Raw genomic sequence first — 17,916 nt, 5'->3', positions numbered from 1 at the left:
AAAAATTCATGCCACGTCACACAGGTGTTGAGAATCCGATAGCAAATGCTGCGCAGCACCATGAGGCGAGAGCCAAACGTCCCCACAAACGTAATAAAGGAATGACAGCGGGGGTCGACCGATCGTCTGCCATCATCGTCAACGCGAACGGAAACAACAATCGCCGTTGATCAAAACGTCCACAACGTCGTTAAATAAAACAACTCGGCCGCCATTGCCGTCCGACCTGAACCCCCAGAATTCGGTTTCCAGTCATTTTATTTTGAGAACTTGTGCAAAAATATACAAAACAAAATGAAATAAAAATACACGTAGTTCATAAGTGAAGCTCGAAGACCCAAAGGTGAAATGAAATTAAAAAAAAAAACAACAACCACCACCACCACCCGGCCGCTGGAGGAGGACTACAATGAAAGAAACGCAGCAGCAAACGTCCAAAGTTCAGACTCGCCGACTGTGAGGGGGGCAGCTTAGAGCCCACGACGAGACCCCCGAGCGGCACAATCTCTACATGGCATAACGGTGAGGTACCAGGAGTGCACACACACACACACACACACCATAAACACACCCTGAAAAAGAAATTAGCAGCAACCCAGGAATATTAAAAAATGTTAAAAAGAATTAAATAAGAAGACGTGTCCAGCGCACGCTGCATCAACACGAGTGACGGTGCCAGTCGTTGTGCCACCCATGGAGTTCTATAAAACGCCAAGGCTCTCATTTTCAGAATTTACACACTCGGAGTGCGACGACGCGTATGAGTGACTCTCGGCGTCACGGGCCCACAAGGGCCCACCACTGCGTTGGCCGCCCGTCCACAAAGCTGCAGGATTAAAAAGCCGCGTCAAGTCAGAGGGCCGCCAGCGCATGTCCGACGCCACAAGGGCGGCTCTCCGGGTTTTCCGTTTTTATATTTTCACGTTCCACATCGCTAAACGATATCACAAATTCATTAAAGTTTACAAATGTTAACAACACTTGCAAGTGTCTATAAAAATATACAGGGGCGTCCCGTCTGGATATTAAACGTCAAAATGCTACTCAAGTGAACATGAAGTAGAAGGAATTGTCCTCTTGGCAGTCGATGTGCCTGACAGGCGGAGTGAGACGCGTGGGCCTTCACGAGTACCGAGCAGGGGGACACAAACACACGCGGGTCAAGTCCGACTCGGTCGTGGTGACGCCATGGCCGCCAGTCGTGTCGTCTGACATCATCAGCGACTCGTCTTCATTCGTAGTGGCAGAAGGAAGGCGTGTGGGTCCTGAGAACCAAAGGGCGCTCAGTGACGAGGAATAAGAAACGTCGCCGTCTGGTCCTCGCAAACAGAAGAGAAGCTCGCTGGGCGACGACATGAAATGAACCATCAGGCCACACGTCCTCAGAGTGGGCTGGAAAGTCGCCAGGACATTGTGTCACTCGTCATCCCCTGCAGTTTGTGACGTCCTCAGGTGACGAAATCGGCAACTGCACTCATCGAGTTTGACACCAAGCTTATCGTCATTTCGTGTGACGGTGGCTTTAGATGGCCATTTGGTGTCCTCGGGATTAGAAAAGCAAATTTGTGACATTCCTTATGCAGAAAGTGAAGCGGCACAAGACGACACCTGAAGGTCCTCAAGGAAGGAAACTCCACTTCAGACACGTCGGCATACGGCCCGGAGCTTGATGAATTATCAAGCAGAGGGAACAAAACTGGCCAGGGGGTCCACCAGACTAAACAGGAAGGGCTGGGCAGATGTGGAGTGACAAGACAAAAGGGGCTCATCTTGCACCCCCGAGGTCTCCCCCTGGCAGGCAGCTGTTTCCAGATGTGCAGCCCAAGTGATTCTGAACATCCGAGGTTACTCAGAAGATGGGCAAGAACCGCTGGGACGCCACCTACAGTCCAGAGAAGCCTTAATCAGAAGACGTCCACATGGCAGAGCTGCGACCACACAGCCATCCTCTGGCATACAAATAAAATGGCAGCAGGTGTTCTGGACCAAGGGGTTTGCCCACCAAAGGACTGGAGGATGGCACATCTGAAGGCAGGTCTGAGTGGGCAATTTGACCAAAACTGAAACCCGCCCAAATGCTGAGGTCACACAATTTCAGGGAGGTGGCAACTTCATGACCCCAAACATCAAAAGAGGAACACAGCATGGCCACCACAGGGCTCTGATCTGCATATCTTCAGGCCACTGTGGCATCCAAAGTAAAGCCGATGTCGCGCTACGGGACTTGTAGTTGTTTGGCATGTTGGTCAGTTTACAGCGGGCATGTCCAACTGTGTGCCACACGAAGGGTTAACCAGTATGGTGGGCTCAGTCGCAGCCTCAGGAATGTAAAACTCGAGCCATCAGCCCGACGAGCTTCTCCTCTGGTCGTGGGGTCCAAAGCCCCCCGTGTTTCTTACTCCTCCTCGTTGTCGTATTCTGCTCTTTGTGCTCATTGGTTGTCGGCGAGTCGCTGGGGATGCCCGACGGTCACATGAGAGGGGGCCGCTGCCCCCGACTCACTACGGTTATGTAAACGAAGTCAATGACTGGAAATCGCTGGAAACGTCACCAGGTGGGTCTGCTGTGGCACTGGACGAGAGCCCCCCGGCGTGGTCATCTGCTTTATTATTTCTGCACAGCACCGTCACGCGTCATCCTGCCATAAAACAAGTCAGTCGCTGAAGATCTGACGAGGACGCGACTCGGGCCGAGGCCATAAATCAGCCCGTCAGCTTAGTGACGCGCCAGTCTGCAGAACGGCTGCCACACACCTTGGCGGTGTTACGGTGAAGGCTCGGTCCTTGCAGGTCGGCCATTGGAAGTTTGCAGCGGCGTTGAAGGACACAGTCGTTCCCCCTTTTGACGTCGTGTCCTTTGTTGTGCTCATCAATTAGGGTCCCGCTGCGAGGGAAGGCATTACGGAGGAGCTTTTCTAAAGTGACAAATTCCCCAGCTGCTCGAATTGCCTCAGTTACCAGGACCACTAATCGCCCGAAGTGATGCCAGGGGATTTCTGTGTGGCGCGACTGGAGAGGCTTACGGCGCTTAGGCCACAACTGAACTGAATCAATACGAATCCTCCAGGTGGGGAATATTAACGCGATACGCCAACCTCAGCGCCCAACGGCAGCAGACATGACGCGTGGCATTCAAGGTGTCCAAAGTATCGATGCGCCTTGGCACGCTTCATGCACCCTGATTACAGTATGATGATGTGCTTACTTACTTCCTTTGCTGCAGCAGCGTGTGGTTCACTGAATGTCCTTTTAACAAAATGCGTCATCGTAAAAAAGAAACCCGTTAAAAGAATCCGTCCAAACACAGAGAGGGCTGCCCACCAGGAGGACAACGACATGAAAACTAAACGACGACAGACATTTGTATCAAAAGAAAAGGAGCGGCGAGCGAGCAACTCGGCTCCTCTTCTCTCAGAATTGTGCAAGACGTGCCGAGAGGACTCCAGTCGCACACCTCAAGTGCCATCCGAGCGCCCCTAGATGGAGATGAAGACGTCGAGATACAGCCGGTCGTAGGACTCCCTGAAGAGGAGGATGAGGAGCAGGCCGAAGATGCAGGACCCCGTCAGGCACCAGTTCAGCCAGGACAAATCTGAAAGAGACAAAAACAAAAAAAAAGTCAAAACAAGTGTCACAAAATGGCTGGTCACCTTGAGCCCGGGCACCGCCAGCACCAGGCCCACTTCAGTGTGCCACCGGGTCATTCGGAGCTCACGCTGCACACGCATTGTGCTTTTGTACCTGAACAAGCAAAAGTGAGAAGTGACGTGGCTAACAACCCGTCCTGAGTAACCAGTGTGACCTCCGACTGCCCGCATGCCAGCACATCCACGGGTCCTCCTTGAAATTCATTTACACAACAACAACAACAAAAGAGAGAAATGAATGAATGAATGAATGAAGCCTCCTAGCGAGCCTCATTAACAGAATCCCAATATGCGACCCCGCGCATCTGCTTAACGCCAGTCGGAGAGGAGCCTCCTGCCTCGAAATGTGCTGATTAGATTCATCCCAGGAAGAGCTGTTAATAGAAAGGCCCCGGCAACAGATGTCTCTGAGGATGTGAGAAGAATTCATTAAAAACCGGCGCAGTGCCGATGATCTCATTTAGCAAAAAGTAATAACGACGAACAGGAGTGCAGACATGAAGACAAAACACAAAGAAGAAGATCAAAGTAGCAAGGCCATGACACGACCCAAAGAGGACCAGGACCTTCTGTGGAGCTCACTGTTCTCCTTCACAAGACACCCGCTTTAAAATCAGCTCGGGGGGGGGACGACGAGGCGGCGCGCCCATCGCTCAGGCTCCCCTTCTAGCAGTGTGGACAGGAGGAGGAGGAGAAGAAGAAGATGGAATGAATATCTAAATACGTATTGGAGCCCAGGCAGGTGTCAGCAGTGGGATCAGCAGCAAGTCCAAAGCCGTCACCGTCTGCCATCTACAGAGTCACACAGAGCGCCACCTCCACTCAACTACCCAGAATGACAAAGCGATAACAGGATATCAGACAAACTTAACAAGTGAAACCCATCATCATGGCATCCCCACCACACGATGTGCCACACACACACACCCCTCCGCTGAGAGCTCAAACCCAACACTTCAGACCACATCTTTGTGGGGTCTTTCAAGTGATGCTTTCCACAGACAGGTTTTGTTTCAGCTTCCTCTCCACCACTTGTCTTCCTCAGTCACGGAGCGCGTGCAGGAGAGTCTGTGTGTGTGTGTGTGTGTGAGACAGACAGACAAGAGAGGCACTGCCCTGCTGTAATGGCTTGTGCCAAGCGTATCTGCATTAGCCCGCGTTTAGAGGATTGTGGGTATCTCAAGTTGAAGAGGACTTTCCCAGCAGTAGCTCAGCGAGTCAAACGTCCTCGACAACTCATGCTGTCCCCGAGGCTCCTCCATTGGACTCGTGCCGACTACACGCCATTCACATCCTGAAGACACGCATCGCAAATCATATCTCATTGACCACACCTGTGGGCACAGAGCATACTGGCACGGTCCTCTCAGCTCAGGTTTATTGTCACATGTACCTAAAGCAGTGACAATGACGACAGGCCAACTGTTTTCAAAGGGCTCTGTTTAAAGTGTCTTTTTGTGTGGTTTGTAATTGCACTTGCACTCTGAGCCGTCACTCAGCGAAGGGCGCTATACAAACCTAAACTACAATCCCCGCCATTCAGACAGAGACGGGGGGGCTTTTCCTTCCTCATCCACCTCTGCCATCACTCCCCTTGGTGACGCCGCGCACAGAAACTTGACAGTGCTGTGTGACGTTGGACCGAGAAGGAGGACCCTGGAAATACTAAAACAAAGGCAATAAGCAGAATAAACGACTCTCTTAGGCTCTTTCTTTCTTTCTTATTTATATTTATATTCATATTCATATTTATTTATGTTTTACATGCCCACACTAATCAGCTGCACTACGCCTGTCACAGCAGACAACTCCCTTTGACGCCTCCTGACCTTCACATCGAGGTTCTTTACTGACTCTCACACGTTTTGGACGCTCATATATTACTCTCGATCCATTCACTAATCACAGCCTTACAAAGACCAGGCCTAATCTGGCGGAAACGGACACAAGGCAGGAGCCCTCGCACAATAAAACGGCACCCATTGGTTTACAGGAGCAGAATGGGCCATTAGATCTCTGCAGCTCGCCTCGTCTTCTGACATCCAGCTTGTTGTCACCTACTGCTGCTCTTCATCTGAGCTGTGTGACAGTCCCTACTGGGCTCTGCGGTGTTCCGCCTGGCATAGCGAGGGCCAACAGCATGGCCACAGTTTCTCAGCAGTGCGGTAACAGAACGGCTTCACATAACCTCCACATCTCTCGCCATCATCGGGGCCCACTTTGTCAAGGGGTACTGCCTGGCACTTCACTGTTCTCTTCAGTCATTCTGGTGTGGGCACCGACTTCAGTGTCTGATCCACTTGTTGGCACAGCGCTGTGTGCCTGAACTCCACAGAAAATGAAACTGAATTGAATTGTAACACCGCACTCTCCTTTATGATGAAAATTCACCTGCACGTCACCTGCTAATACGTCTGTCATATTTACTTTAAATCGCGTTCCCATCACCAGCAGCTTCAAGAATCCAAAAAGAGAATAAAGATGAGTCTATCTGCACGGGTGTCGTCACACACGTCAGCCTGGTTTGTCCTGGAATGAGCCGCTCCATCCATTAGGGGCACCGCTAATGAAAAAGTTAAGGGGCACGCATGCTTGGCATACCAAGGGGACCCCCGCTCCTAACACCCTGGTTGTCGAGCTCTGATGATATCGAGTGGCCGCTGTTACCCGCTGGGCAGAGTTTTTGAAAGTAAAAGTGCGCACGCTCCGTACATCAAGGGGTGCGCACTTCTCAAAGTCCGCAGTTTATTCATAAAGGGGCACTGATTGTTCTACTGAAGGGGTTTGTGCTCCAGACATTGGGGGGAGAGCACTGAAGTCTATTAATGCCAACTACCCACAATGGACTACACAGGGCGACGTCCGCCCACCCCTCCTAGAGCTCCAAATGGCCTTTGACCGGCACTGGATACGGGGAAGGAACAGAGTGTGCCACCACCATTAACTTCTGTTCAGTCTGCTCCTGACGGACCACCACAAGAGCGATGAGGTCACTTCCTGTGCGCCTGGAGCGGCTAATGTGGAGAGGCGAGCGCCGCACCTCTTAAGTTTGACTTCGTTTGCACTTTGGAGTCGTGCCTGTCATTCCTGCTTTCTCTTCATCTCACAGACAACAATATTAAATGGGGGTCCTCCGGGACCCAAGCCCTCATTTAAGTTTCTGGTTCTCAAAGCACAGCATACAGTACAGCATATCATGTGGTCTTTTGGGTTTCGTTTTAAATGAATTGCATTTGTACGTATGTGCGGCCTACTGAGGCATCCTACTGGGAAATGAGCTACAGAAGAAGAAATTCAGAGGAACGGAAAAGAAGTCGAACCCCCAAATCCTGAGCCGGCGCTCCTCCGTACCTGTGTGGTGACGCAGTGACAATTACTATGTTGTCTCAGTCCTCCACAGGAACACAAATCATTTGCTTGCTGCCCTTGGCTTGCCCTGCTCCAGTTTTTGTAGGCCGCGGGCTGCAGGTGAACACTTGGAAATGAAACTTTATTAGAAGGTCATCCATTACTAACGTCACACAGTTAGTTCTGCTGGGGCTACAAGACAACCAATGTTGTATAAAGTGTCACAGTGGCTACGACTGCTCCTCACAGGTCGTGGCCCTGCGGCTGTCAATGGTGGCTCTTATTGGCTACTCTGATCAGGAAAGTGAAGAACGGCATAGTCGACAAATTTTGCACAAACGTTACAAAGTCAGAACTACAGGCACAAGGAATAGTTTGTGGTCAGACGGACTTTGGGGGCCTTCAGTATCTTGACTCTACTATGTGACTAAGCTTGGTGGGCTACCTTTGTATTGCTGCACTGTTCTTCTAATACAGGCATGCTGGGTAAATAATGACTCTGTTCTGTATTCAAGTGCTACGGGCCAGATGGGAATTCCGAGTGCCACAGCAAGTGATGCGCCCTGAAATCTTGGAGTTGTGACGCAGAGCTGAGCCGCCGCCTCAGTCGATTGTATAAAATAAAAGATGTAACCCGGTTAGCCAAAAAGTGCCATTTGAAGCCACGCAATACGCCTTTAACATGCGTAGTTTGCCCTTCATTGTGACAGGAGAACCCTGCTTGTCTTTCACCGCTCATCCAGTAACAAGCCAACAGCGGTTTGACGCATCTCCCAAAAATCTGACTGGAAACGCACTGAAGGTGAAATGTCACAAGTCACAGCCCCAAAGACTGAAGGCAGCATAAAGTGTCCCTTTGGGTGGGTCAGCGTGGTGGCCTGGCCTTCCTGCCTAACCGCGGCTCCTGCCTCAGGTGACACACATTAGGAAAAAGCAGGTGGAGAAACTGAATGGACATGTAACAGATGTGTCACTTTCCTCTGAGAACATGAGACCATATGAAATTTGACAAACGAGAGGAGACCATTTAGTCCATCAAGCCCGTTTGTTTAGCTAGTAGCCAAGATGTCCCACATCTCCTCCAGATCCTTCTTAAAGACTGTCCAGGTTTCTGCTTCAACACAAAATCCCCACAACTCTTTGTGTAAAGAAGAGCATCCTGGCTTCAGTCCTGAATGCACATCACTGGCTTCACCGTTAAGCTGAAAGGATTCTGCTGGACCTTCTTCATCAATGCCTCTGAGGATTTTGAAGACCTGGCTGAGGTCTCCACACAGTCGCCGCTGCTCGAGCTTCAACAGGTTTCATATCTTCCATTAACATCTGCAGTCACAAATGAGACAACATCCTTCTCTTGTAGAGCTAGAGAGCCGAGTTTGGTCTGTCTGAAGCATCAGAGCGGGGAGATCGACTAATCGGGGCTGTGTGACCACAAAATGTCATCGTGTTAAAAGCCTGGAAGCTTCCTTCCTTACGTGAAGTGCGCATTTTGAAAGGCCTGCCTCGACTGCGGCTCTGTGTCCTGCACTGACACGTTAAGGGACACAACACAAACGAAAGTTTGAGTCCCTCCAAGAACGGGCCGGCTTAGGTCCAATATATTCAGACATCCGATTCTTATCTGCAGCAGTAATTCAATTTCAATTATTTTCAAACAGGCCAATCCTCAAAGGCTTCAAGGGAGACAAACGATGGCAGAAAATGCGATTCGCTGAGCCGTTCATTCATATTTAATTTTTCACAATGTTCTCAGCTGAAGCTCATTTCGGCAGCTTTGTATGGTTCGTCATTCACAGTTCTGTGGCCGGTCTGTCAGAAAGCCTTACGCAACGCTTAGGTCGAATTTTAAAGCACCGGCAAATAAAACACACACACAAAAAAAAAAAGAGGAGGCTGCAAAGGCAGGAATAATTAAAATGTATCTAAAAAAGGGAAGAACTTGACATTATGATAGTTCAAAATCTCGACCATTAATCAGCACTCAATAATCCATTCGGCACTTAAAAGCACGAAAGCGGGTTAATGGAGTTCTGTTTATCTTGGTGCTTTGTCTCTGCCTTGTGTTTGCTCGAAACGCATCAATTTAAATGGAGATTCAGACGTGACTACCTTTGGCATTGGCCACAGAATACTAAGCATTGCTGTGTTTAGATGATCACATGAAAAGTTTCAGTTGCCATGCTGTTTGGGGAGATCCATAATTCATAGAGGGCAAAGTTGAATTAGAGCTTAGGGAAAGCCGTGGACAAAAGGGTCAGGAGAACAAGAAAGAAACTTGCAAATTAGACTCCGCAGGCTCGGTCGAGCTTTTTAAGATGCGCTGTGGTTTTCTTTTTTTTTTTTTCTCTCGACTTAAACGGAGTATCAGAAAGGAACCGTCAATGAACTGCTTCACTTGCACGGGGTGAAGGTGCTAATACGCTGATCGATCTGCACCCAATGCTACAGACATCCTACATTTAAAGGCACCACAACTTGATGACCAGTCCAGGAAGGAAGCCATTCAGCTCTCACCAGGTTCTGAACACAAGTGCATTTGCATCTTTTTAACAATTAATTCTAACAGACGCAAGCAGAACTATTAAGAGGCATTTGAGAACCTGCGATGGCGACACAGCGTGCTTGAAGAACGCGTGGTCACCTGCCAGAGCGGGCGACACTCACTTCATGTAATGAATGAGGCTTTCAGTTACCTCAGCTTTATGTTTTACTTTGTCGCGTGAGGTGAATGTTAAAGAGCTCCAGACGTACACACTGAATGATGAATTGGATGTGCGGACTTGAGGGGGGCTTATTCACCTAATACGACTCTAAAAACCGACCCTGAATTGGATTAGGTGGGCTTGAAAATGGGTGGATGGATGGCTGGCGCAATAATTATGAAGTGAGAGAAGAAAACAACAGCAACAAAAAATCCAACCTGCAGACGCAGGAGGCCGAGGAGCGAGTTTTAATAATTCATCTGGAAACTCCTCCGACTTTCACGTTGGACACAATAAAAGTGACAGGTACAAAAAGGCCAAAGCTTATCATTTCAGAACATACCTGGCCTGTTATGAAGTGGGCCTTAGAAATGGAATGACGCTCAGCTGGTTAAGTGCAACTGCCACGTCAAAGTGCCTAAGAAATCTGCCGAGGAGACCAAAATAGCCCAGCATTTACCCAACATGTCACCAAGTCAAGTCCCCAAGGTGCTACTCAAAGTGCTACCCTCAGCTTTATGGAAAATCCAGGTGGAAATTCAAACTGGAGGTCAGCTGGGTAGCATGGCAGGCTCTTGTCGTGTCTCTGTGTTTTTTCCTGGGGTTTTGGACCACAGCACACTGCGGAGATAAACTAAGAGGCTTCTTTTAAATGGCTACACCGAAACTAAACTGTCACCATTAAACGTGATTTTTTTTTTCAACGTGTATTTCAACAGATGGCCTCAATCTCATCCATGAAACCCACACCAAGGTCAGAAAGAAACATCGGTCCAGTTACTGGGCATTATATGGCTCAGGGTCAGGACAAAAAGGACTTCTGGGATTTCAAATCAGTCCATACCTTTACATTCAAAACAAAACCTGCTGATCTTTCTGAAAAGTGTGGAAGGCCGCATGTCACTTCAGGTCTTGGTGTGAACTCTAATTTGCGGCTTTGCCAGCGAATGGCTTTGCCAGGCTTCTTCTTGGAGCACACAGGCAGGTGAGAATGTGTCTGAGATGAGCTGGTGGTCCTCTGACCTTTTCTGAAGGGTAAATGTGATTTATTTCCCAGCAGGCTCGAGTTGTATGACTTGCATGCAGGAGATCTGACAGCCTGCCAGCAGACTGCAGCTTCTTCTCTGAGGTGTACAAGGAGCTGTGGAGAGGATTACAGGAGCGCAGAGCGAGGACTCAGCCCAAGAAGGGCCCAACTGCAAAATAACCACAAGAACCGAAGAAAACGGCCAGACCTGAAATTAATAAACTGGATAGACAGGACGGGACATTTCTCATTGTGTGCCTGGGTCCAGGCTGGAGGGCTCCTCCTGTTGGTTTGCAGTGGAAGTTTTATTATTCAGAGGTTTTCTAAGCTTCATGTGCTCTCTGATCCCAGCACTCATTAAATTACGCTCTTGTTGGACGGGCATACCTGGAAAACCCACATAGTGGAAGGACAAGGGGAGACTGCCTATCAGAGCTACTGACTCCCATAATGCATTAGGTGGCACTGCTGGATCACTCATTTGCATACCCACAGGGCAACTTGGGAACTGTAGTCTGATTGGGCAAACGTATGGTGTGCCATGGGTGTCACCAGAGGAAGCTGCATAGAGCAGGTACTCCTAACTCTGAAGAGTTTCTGCTTGACCCAAAAGTGCTTCCTCCATGCATTGTTGTGGCATCAGATATACGGCATGCCATACAGTGAGCTGCTTCACCTCACTCCGGGAGTCAGAGTTCAGAAGGCAGACAAAGCTCACCTTGAAGGAGTGGAAGAAGGTAAGAGACAAAGAATTGTGCATTGTGTGTGTTCAGGAAGACAGATCATCTGTTAAAAGATATCTCCTTTAAATAAAAAAAGAATGATTTGCACCTTGAATGGACTGAGTAGTTGTACCTGGGGTTTGGCCGTCAGTGGATGCTCCAAGAAGGAACACTCAGGTGAGTGACCCTGACACACCACTGCTACAGTAACACGTAGGATTTTAAATGCTGGATTATTCGCACACTGGTGCTCCACCCATGGTTGGTTCCTGCCATGAACAGGCCAAGGTCTCGCACTAAACAGGGCAGACAAAAAGGTGGCAAGGTGCCACAGAAGTTAGATGTGAGAGATAGGCCTGATGCCCACTGTTTAGAGTCTGCTGTGTTGCTGTGTGTTGGCTTTCCTGGTTTCTGTAAACTGGTTCAGTGTGATGGAGTGTGGGTATACACCATGATGGACTGGGTGCTTCTTGTGCCTGATGAAGCAGTACTAAGCACCAGCTTTCTCCATCCTCGTATGGGCCAACCAGATAAAATGGGTGGAAATGTTCTTAACGTTTTGTTAAAAGCTCACGGAGACTTGTTACATTTTGAAACCCACAATTCTACTTTTTTAATGCGTCAAACAGACATCCCATTTTTTTTCCCTTAAAGATGTAGGAAAACACATGTCATGGGTAAAACAGACAGAGTTTAGCGCGGCATCTAAGGCTCCTTTTGGAGGATGTTTGTCTTGAGGCTGCCCTCTGACCCCAAAGGACACCAGCTTTCATTTTTCAGAGTTTAAAAGGTCAGAGGATCACGTTAAAAAGTTATAAAAATCCGCCTCCCAGGAAATGTTCCCACATGCCCAAAGAAGAGCTGCAGGATGCTAAGGAATTATTTGGTGCTTACTCAAGAGCTGGTGTCAGGATGGCCATAATAACCTCCAGCAGGAGAATTAGCAGAGGACCTCCAATCTGAGAGGAGCTGGCAAGGACCAAGGACCAAGGTCACGAGTGACAAGCACAAAGTTTGGGACTGCTGACAGGTCTTGACAAGCTGCTGAAAGGTGAATAAATGCAAGCCTGACTCATCATGGCAGCTGCTGCCGCCACCGCACTGATAATGCTTTTCTAGGAACATTTCTGGTTAGGGTGAAGACGAACATAACTCAAGAGGATCTGATTTTGTTAATCGAGTTTCACATATTTTCACAGAAAAAAAATGCACATTTGAGAGAGCTGACGGGAAAGAGAGAGAGAAACGGCGGAGGATAATACACCCCGACATCGATTAAAGCACAAATTTAAAACAGACACGGAACTCGGCAAGCAGCGCTCCTGACATTTCAATCTCCAAAGCTCAGTGCACCCTTACAGCTGCCGAAGGCCTCAGAAAGCCCTGAACCTGCACATCGTTAACGTTATCAGCGAAAAAGACGGCAATCTGTTTCCAGGGACATTGATAAATAACAAAGAAGTGAGCAGAACAGAAAAAACCGATAAAACTTACAAATCCTCACCCTGTTTGGTTTAAGTACTCGGCTATCAGTGCAATCCGCTGAGCAAAGAACACAAACGAGGGGAAGATCAGAGTCACAATCAGCACGTGTGAAAAACATCACATTAGGAAATCAAAATGAACCCTTCATTCTATTTTTATAGTTTTTAGTACATGCCCTTATAATGGGAGTTCAGCGTTTTTTTCTTTACATTCCCTTTCTTTCTTTGTATTCCATTTTGATTTCTTTAGCCACATAATTCATTATTTTCATTTCTTTTTAGTTTTGATTTCATTTGCAAGTTTGTACGACTTATTTCACATTATGTCGCAGCATCAGTCTGAATTGTTATACATGTCACTGTTTTGTAAGTGTTGTGCTATTTTTTTGTCCTGGCTCATATTTTTCTTTTCTTTTGTCTGTTTCTTTAATTTAGTAAATATCACTGATTAGGTTTTTCATATTTGTGTGTCAAAGGATATTTTGTTAATGGATTTTGTTGAGTTTTGATGTTTCTTCTATTTGAATACATTTTATGCCTTGTATCCTGCGGGTGGAGCCTCAGGGGGCGGGCCCCTTGATGTAACTGCTGAGGGCCGCCTCCGTCTATATATTCACAGTTGATGGTGCCTGTCCCGTAACAGGATTAGTGGATAGACAGACAGACAGACAGATTGAAATCGAGAGAGCTAAAGACTTGGTCATGAGATTTGACAGCTCAGCACAGCCCTCCAGTAATCAGACCGTGTCCTCCTCTGTCTGTTCTAATGGACTGTGGAACCCCCACACCGTCAGATTTCTAGAATCCTGTTCTCGTATTGTCATTCTGTAGGATTAAATGAACTGTAATAATTTTAGAACAAGACTGTAATGTAACAAATGTGAACAAAGTGAAGGGGTCTGAAGACTTTCTGAATGCTCTTCAGTAATGTTTAGCAGACAGCACACACACATACACACATGTCAGCCATATGCTGCAGTCCAGGCCATAAACATGACTTGCTAAAAGCTGAAGAATCCTCCAAGCACCTGTGACAATTTGTGGGCCCTAAAAAGGAACTTTAAAGATGTTTCTTGGCGGGAGCAGGTGCAGTGCTCCACTGTGACAGAGGAAGGCTAAAGCCTTGATGTTGGTCAAGCATACACAGTAGTGGACACCTAACCCACATATCCCATTGGTCAGAAGAAAATGCAAATGGCTCACTGTATATGCTAAAATGATGATCTGCGTATATAGGACTGTCTGAAGGCCATGCAAATGGCTACTTTTAGAAGCAGGGAATGTCAGGAGGGTATAAAAGCCTGTCACAGCCTCACCGAGCTGATGCCTGCTAAAATGACCCGACTGAAGAAATCCCACCCAGCCTGTGCCTAACACAAATGCCTCTGACTCCTCAGAAGTTACAGGTAAACTTGTTAAAGACCCCTCTGGAGAACTGCAAGACAACTTTATTGTTCAATGGCTTTTCTTTGGCCATTATTATATAATGTACGTATATATACGTAGGTGTGACCGCTGCATTTTAAAACAAGTTAAATCTCTCCTGTTTTTTTTTTTTTTTTGTATCTTACTTATCTTGTCTTAGTGTGCCCACCGTAGTTACTGGCCTGGGACATACTGTGTGCAGATTCAAGCATGAACTGCAATTCTAAAAGAGCACATTTCCAAAAGCATGTGCCCCCTTGTTGGATTCGGTGCTTTAGTGGCACTGGGGAGGTGGGCAAATGGTCAAGCCACAGCCTCTGGTAGACAAAGGCTGAAGATCCAGCCAGGCCATGTTTTGTCTTCCTTCTCTGTGTTGTTCTTATTTATTTATCCCTTCCACAATGTTTTTTTGGGTTTCTTGGTATTCAGGAGTTGTATGCTACCGACATGCAAATTCCTACTAACAGTATCATTCTGAAGTGCTTACATATTTCTTACCTGTGTGATAAAATGTTAAAAAGAAGAGCAACAAGCCCATGAAGAGGTTGCTTAAAAAAGTGACAACGCCACAGGTGATGCCCTCGGGTACAGGATACACTGTTTCAACGAAGAGTTCAAAAAATATTGGCACGCTGCTGTTTAGGAAAATGCCCACTAAAATACAAGACGTGAACAGCGTGGCTGCAAAGAGAGAAAAGAAAAGAAAGCACAGTTAAGGAGTGACATTTGCAGTACAAGATTGTATAACACATGAGGACAGCTAACACATCAGGAGTCTGGCGGCCGTTTCATCAATAATAAAGGAAGCAATTCCTGTCTGTCACCGCTGTATGAAGATGAACGGATCTGTTATTGTTACAAGTCAGCAGAGTCGCAGTGGGGCAGCGGTTCAGCAAACAGAAGCATTAAGCTAAAACTAAAAGACACTAAACTGGCAAAGATCTAAACTGGATATCGTCTGCACTATTCTGCTAAAGAAATACAGAATTTCAACTGAGTTAACACAATCCCCATCACGCTGATCGCTGCCGCAACGTCTCACACCATACAATGTGCACGTACTGCAGAAACGACGTCATATCGTACCTTTGGCCAACTCGCACAGAGATCAAGAAATTAGTTGCTTCTTGGAGACTGAAGATCCAAGAACAAAAGACAAAACTTCAAACTGACCAGGTCCACAGCCTGACACCGTGAGCACACAGAGACGGCCACACTGGCAAGCACGTTTCTAACATTTCTGTAGGCAGCCATAAAGTGCAACCAATATCCAGTGGATCTCTGTGTATTCAATACGCCTTTCACTCATATAAGCTGCTCATGAATACAGATCTTCTATAATATTTATTTCTACTTATTATGCTTACTTTTCTATTTCTTTAACACATTTTTGCTTCCAATTCTCCGTTGTATACAGTCATATGAAAAAGTTTGGGACCCCCTCTCAGCCTGCATAATAATAGACTCTCCTTTCAACAATAAAGATAACAGTGGTTTGTCTTTCATTTCCTAGGAACATCTGAGTACTGCGGTGTTTTCTGAACAAAGATTTTTAGTGACGCAGTATTTAGTTGTATGAAATTAAATCAAATGTGAAACACTGGCTGTGCACAAATGTGGGTCCCCTTGTCATTGTGCTGATTTGAATGCCTGTCACTGCTCAATGCTGATTGGTTGATGAGCTCATTAAGCCTTGAACTTCATAGACAGGTGTGTCCAATCATGAGATATAAAGGTGTTTAAGGTGGTCAATTACAAGTTGGGCTTCCTTCCCTTTGACTCTCCTCTGAAGAGTGACAGCATGGGATCCTCAAAGCAACTCTCCAAAGATCTGAAAACAAAGATTGTTGAGTCTCCTGGTTTAGGGGAAGGCTACAAAAAGCCATCTCAGAGGTTTAAACTGTCAGGTTCTGTAACTGTAAGGAATGGAATCAGGAAATGGAAGGCCACAGGCACAGTTGCTGTTAAACCCAGCAGGTCTGGCAGGCCAAGAAAAATACAGGAGCAGCATATGAGCAGGATTGTGAGAATGGTGGCAGACAACACACAGATCACCTCCAAAGACCTGCAAGAACATCTGGCTGCAGATGGTGTATCTGTACATCGTTCTACAATTCAGCACAATTTGCACAAAGAACATCTGTATGGCAGGGTGATGAGAAAGAAGCCCTTTCTGCACTCACGCCACAAACAGAGTCGCTTGTTGTATGCCAATGCTCATTTAGACAAGCCAGATTCATTTTGGAACAAAGTGCTTTGGACTGATGAGACACAAATGGAGATATTTGGTCAAAACAAAAAGCGCTTTGCATGTCAGTAGAAGAACACCGCATTCCAAGAAAAACACCTGCTACCTACTATCACATTTGGTGGAGGTTCCATCATGCTGTGGGGCTGTGTGGCCAGTTCAGGGACTGGGGCCCTTGTTAAAGTCGAGGGTCACATGAATTCAACCCAATATCAACAAATTCTTCAGGATAATGTTCAAGCATCAGTCACAAAGTTGAAGTTACGCAGGGGTTGGATATTCCAAAAAGACAATGACCCAAAACACAGTTGGAAATCTACAAAGGCATTCATGCAGAGGGAGAAGTACAATGTTCTGGAATGGCCGTCACAGTCCCCTGACTTGAATATCATTGAAAATCTATGGGATGATTTGAAGCAGGCTGTCCATCACATTGAACTGAACTGGAGAGATTTTGTATGAAGAATGGTGAACAAGACCTCCATCCAGAATCAGACACTCATCAGAGGCTATATAGGTGGACAGTGTCTAGAGGACAAAAGGAGGCTCAACTAAGTATTGATGTCATATCTCTGTTGGGGGGCCACATTTATGCACCTGTCTAATTTTGTGATGATGCATATTGCATATTTTCTGTTAATCCAATAAACTTAATGTCACTGCTGAAATCCTACTGTGTCCATAAGGCATGTCAGATATTAAAAGGAAGATGACACTTTGAAAGCTCAGCCAATGAGAAACAAAAAATCCAAAGAATTAAGAGGGGGTCCCTAACTTTTTCATATGACTGTACTTTACCAGTCTGCCAGGAGAAACTTCAACAAAATGCTTTGTTCCCAGCTGTTGGGGTGAAAGTCCTACTTAGTAACTACTCACACAGGTGTATTTTGTACACCAATCTCAGTTATTTTTGTCCAATGTCCTTTTCACTTGAACCTATCGGCAGCACCCGCCATCTCTCCTCAGCTTGATTCACTACAAGTACAGAATCTGAATGGTTTCCCTCCAGTGTCCCCCCAGCTAGTTTTATGAGTGGATGCCCAGTCGTAAGTTCCATATGGTGCACTTGGTACACCGCGCGGTTATTTCCGTATGTATGACAACGATGAGACTTTCTTCTTAAAAGGACTTTGCAAAAAACATTCAACAACTGAAGTGAAATGTGACACACGTGCAAATCCTGCAGTGGATGAAAGTGTGACCGGTGATGAATGAGCACTGGAGAAGTGGATCAGGTTTATTTTCAGATAGTCTGAGATTGTGTCATACTATTCAGCAATATGGTATTAAATTACATTACAAACATGTACAATT

At 46.8% G+C, this 17,916-nt stretch overlaps 1 protein-coding gene across 1 annotated transcript in view; it reads right to left on the bottom strand.

The window, feature by feature from the left end:
• Positions 1–240: 240 nt before the first annotated feature.
• Positions 241–17,916, bottom strand: part of slc49a4 (solute carrier family 49 member 4) — a 143,532-nt gene continuing 125,856 nt past the window's right edge. The window contains 2 exon segments of the mRNA XM_051930332.1: positions 241–3,591; positions 14,853–15,035. Coding sequence (XP_051786292.1) covers positions 3,476–3,591; positions 14,853–15,035 — 299 coding nt within the window. The 3' untranslated portion in view covers positions 241–3,475.

This window comes from Erpetoichthys calabaricus, chromosome 8 (assembly GCF_900747795.2).
Source record: "Erpetoichthys calabaricus chromosome 8, fErpCal1.3, whole genome shotgun sequence".
NCBI classification, from domain to species: domain Eukaryota; kingdom Metazoa; phylum Chordata; class Cladistia; order Polypteriformes; family Polypteridae; genus Erpetoichthys; species Erpetoichthys calabaricus.
The sequence above is the reverse complement of the archived record's forward strand: the minus strand, read 5'-3'. Positions and strand labels throughout refer to the sequence as shown.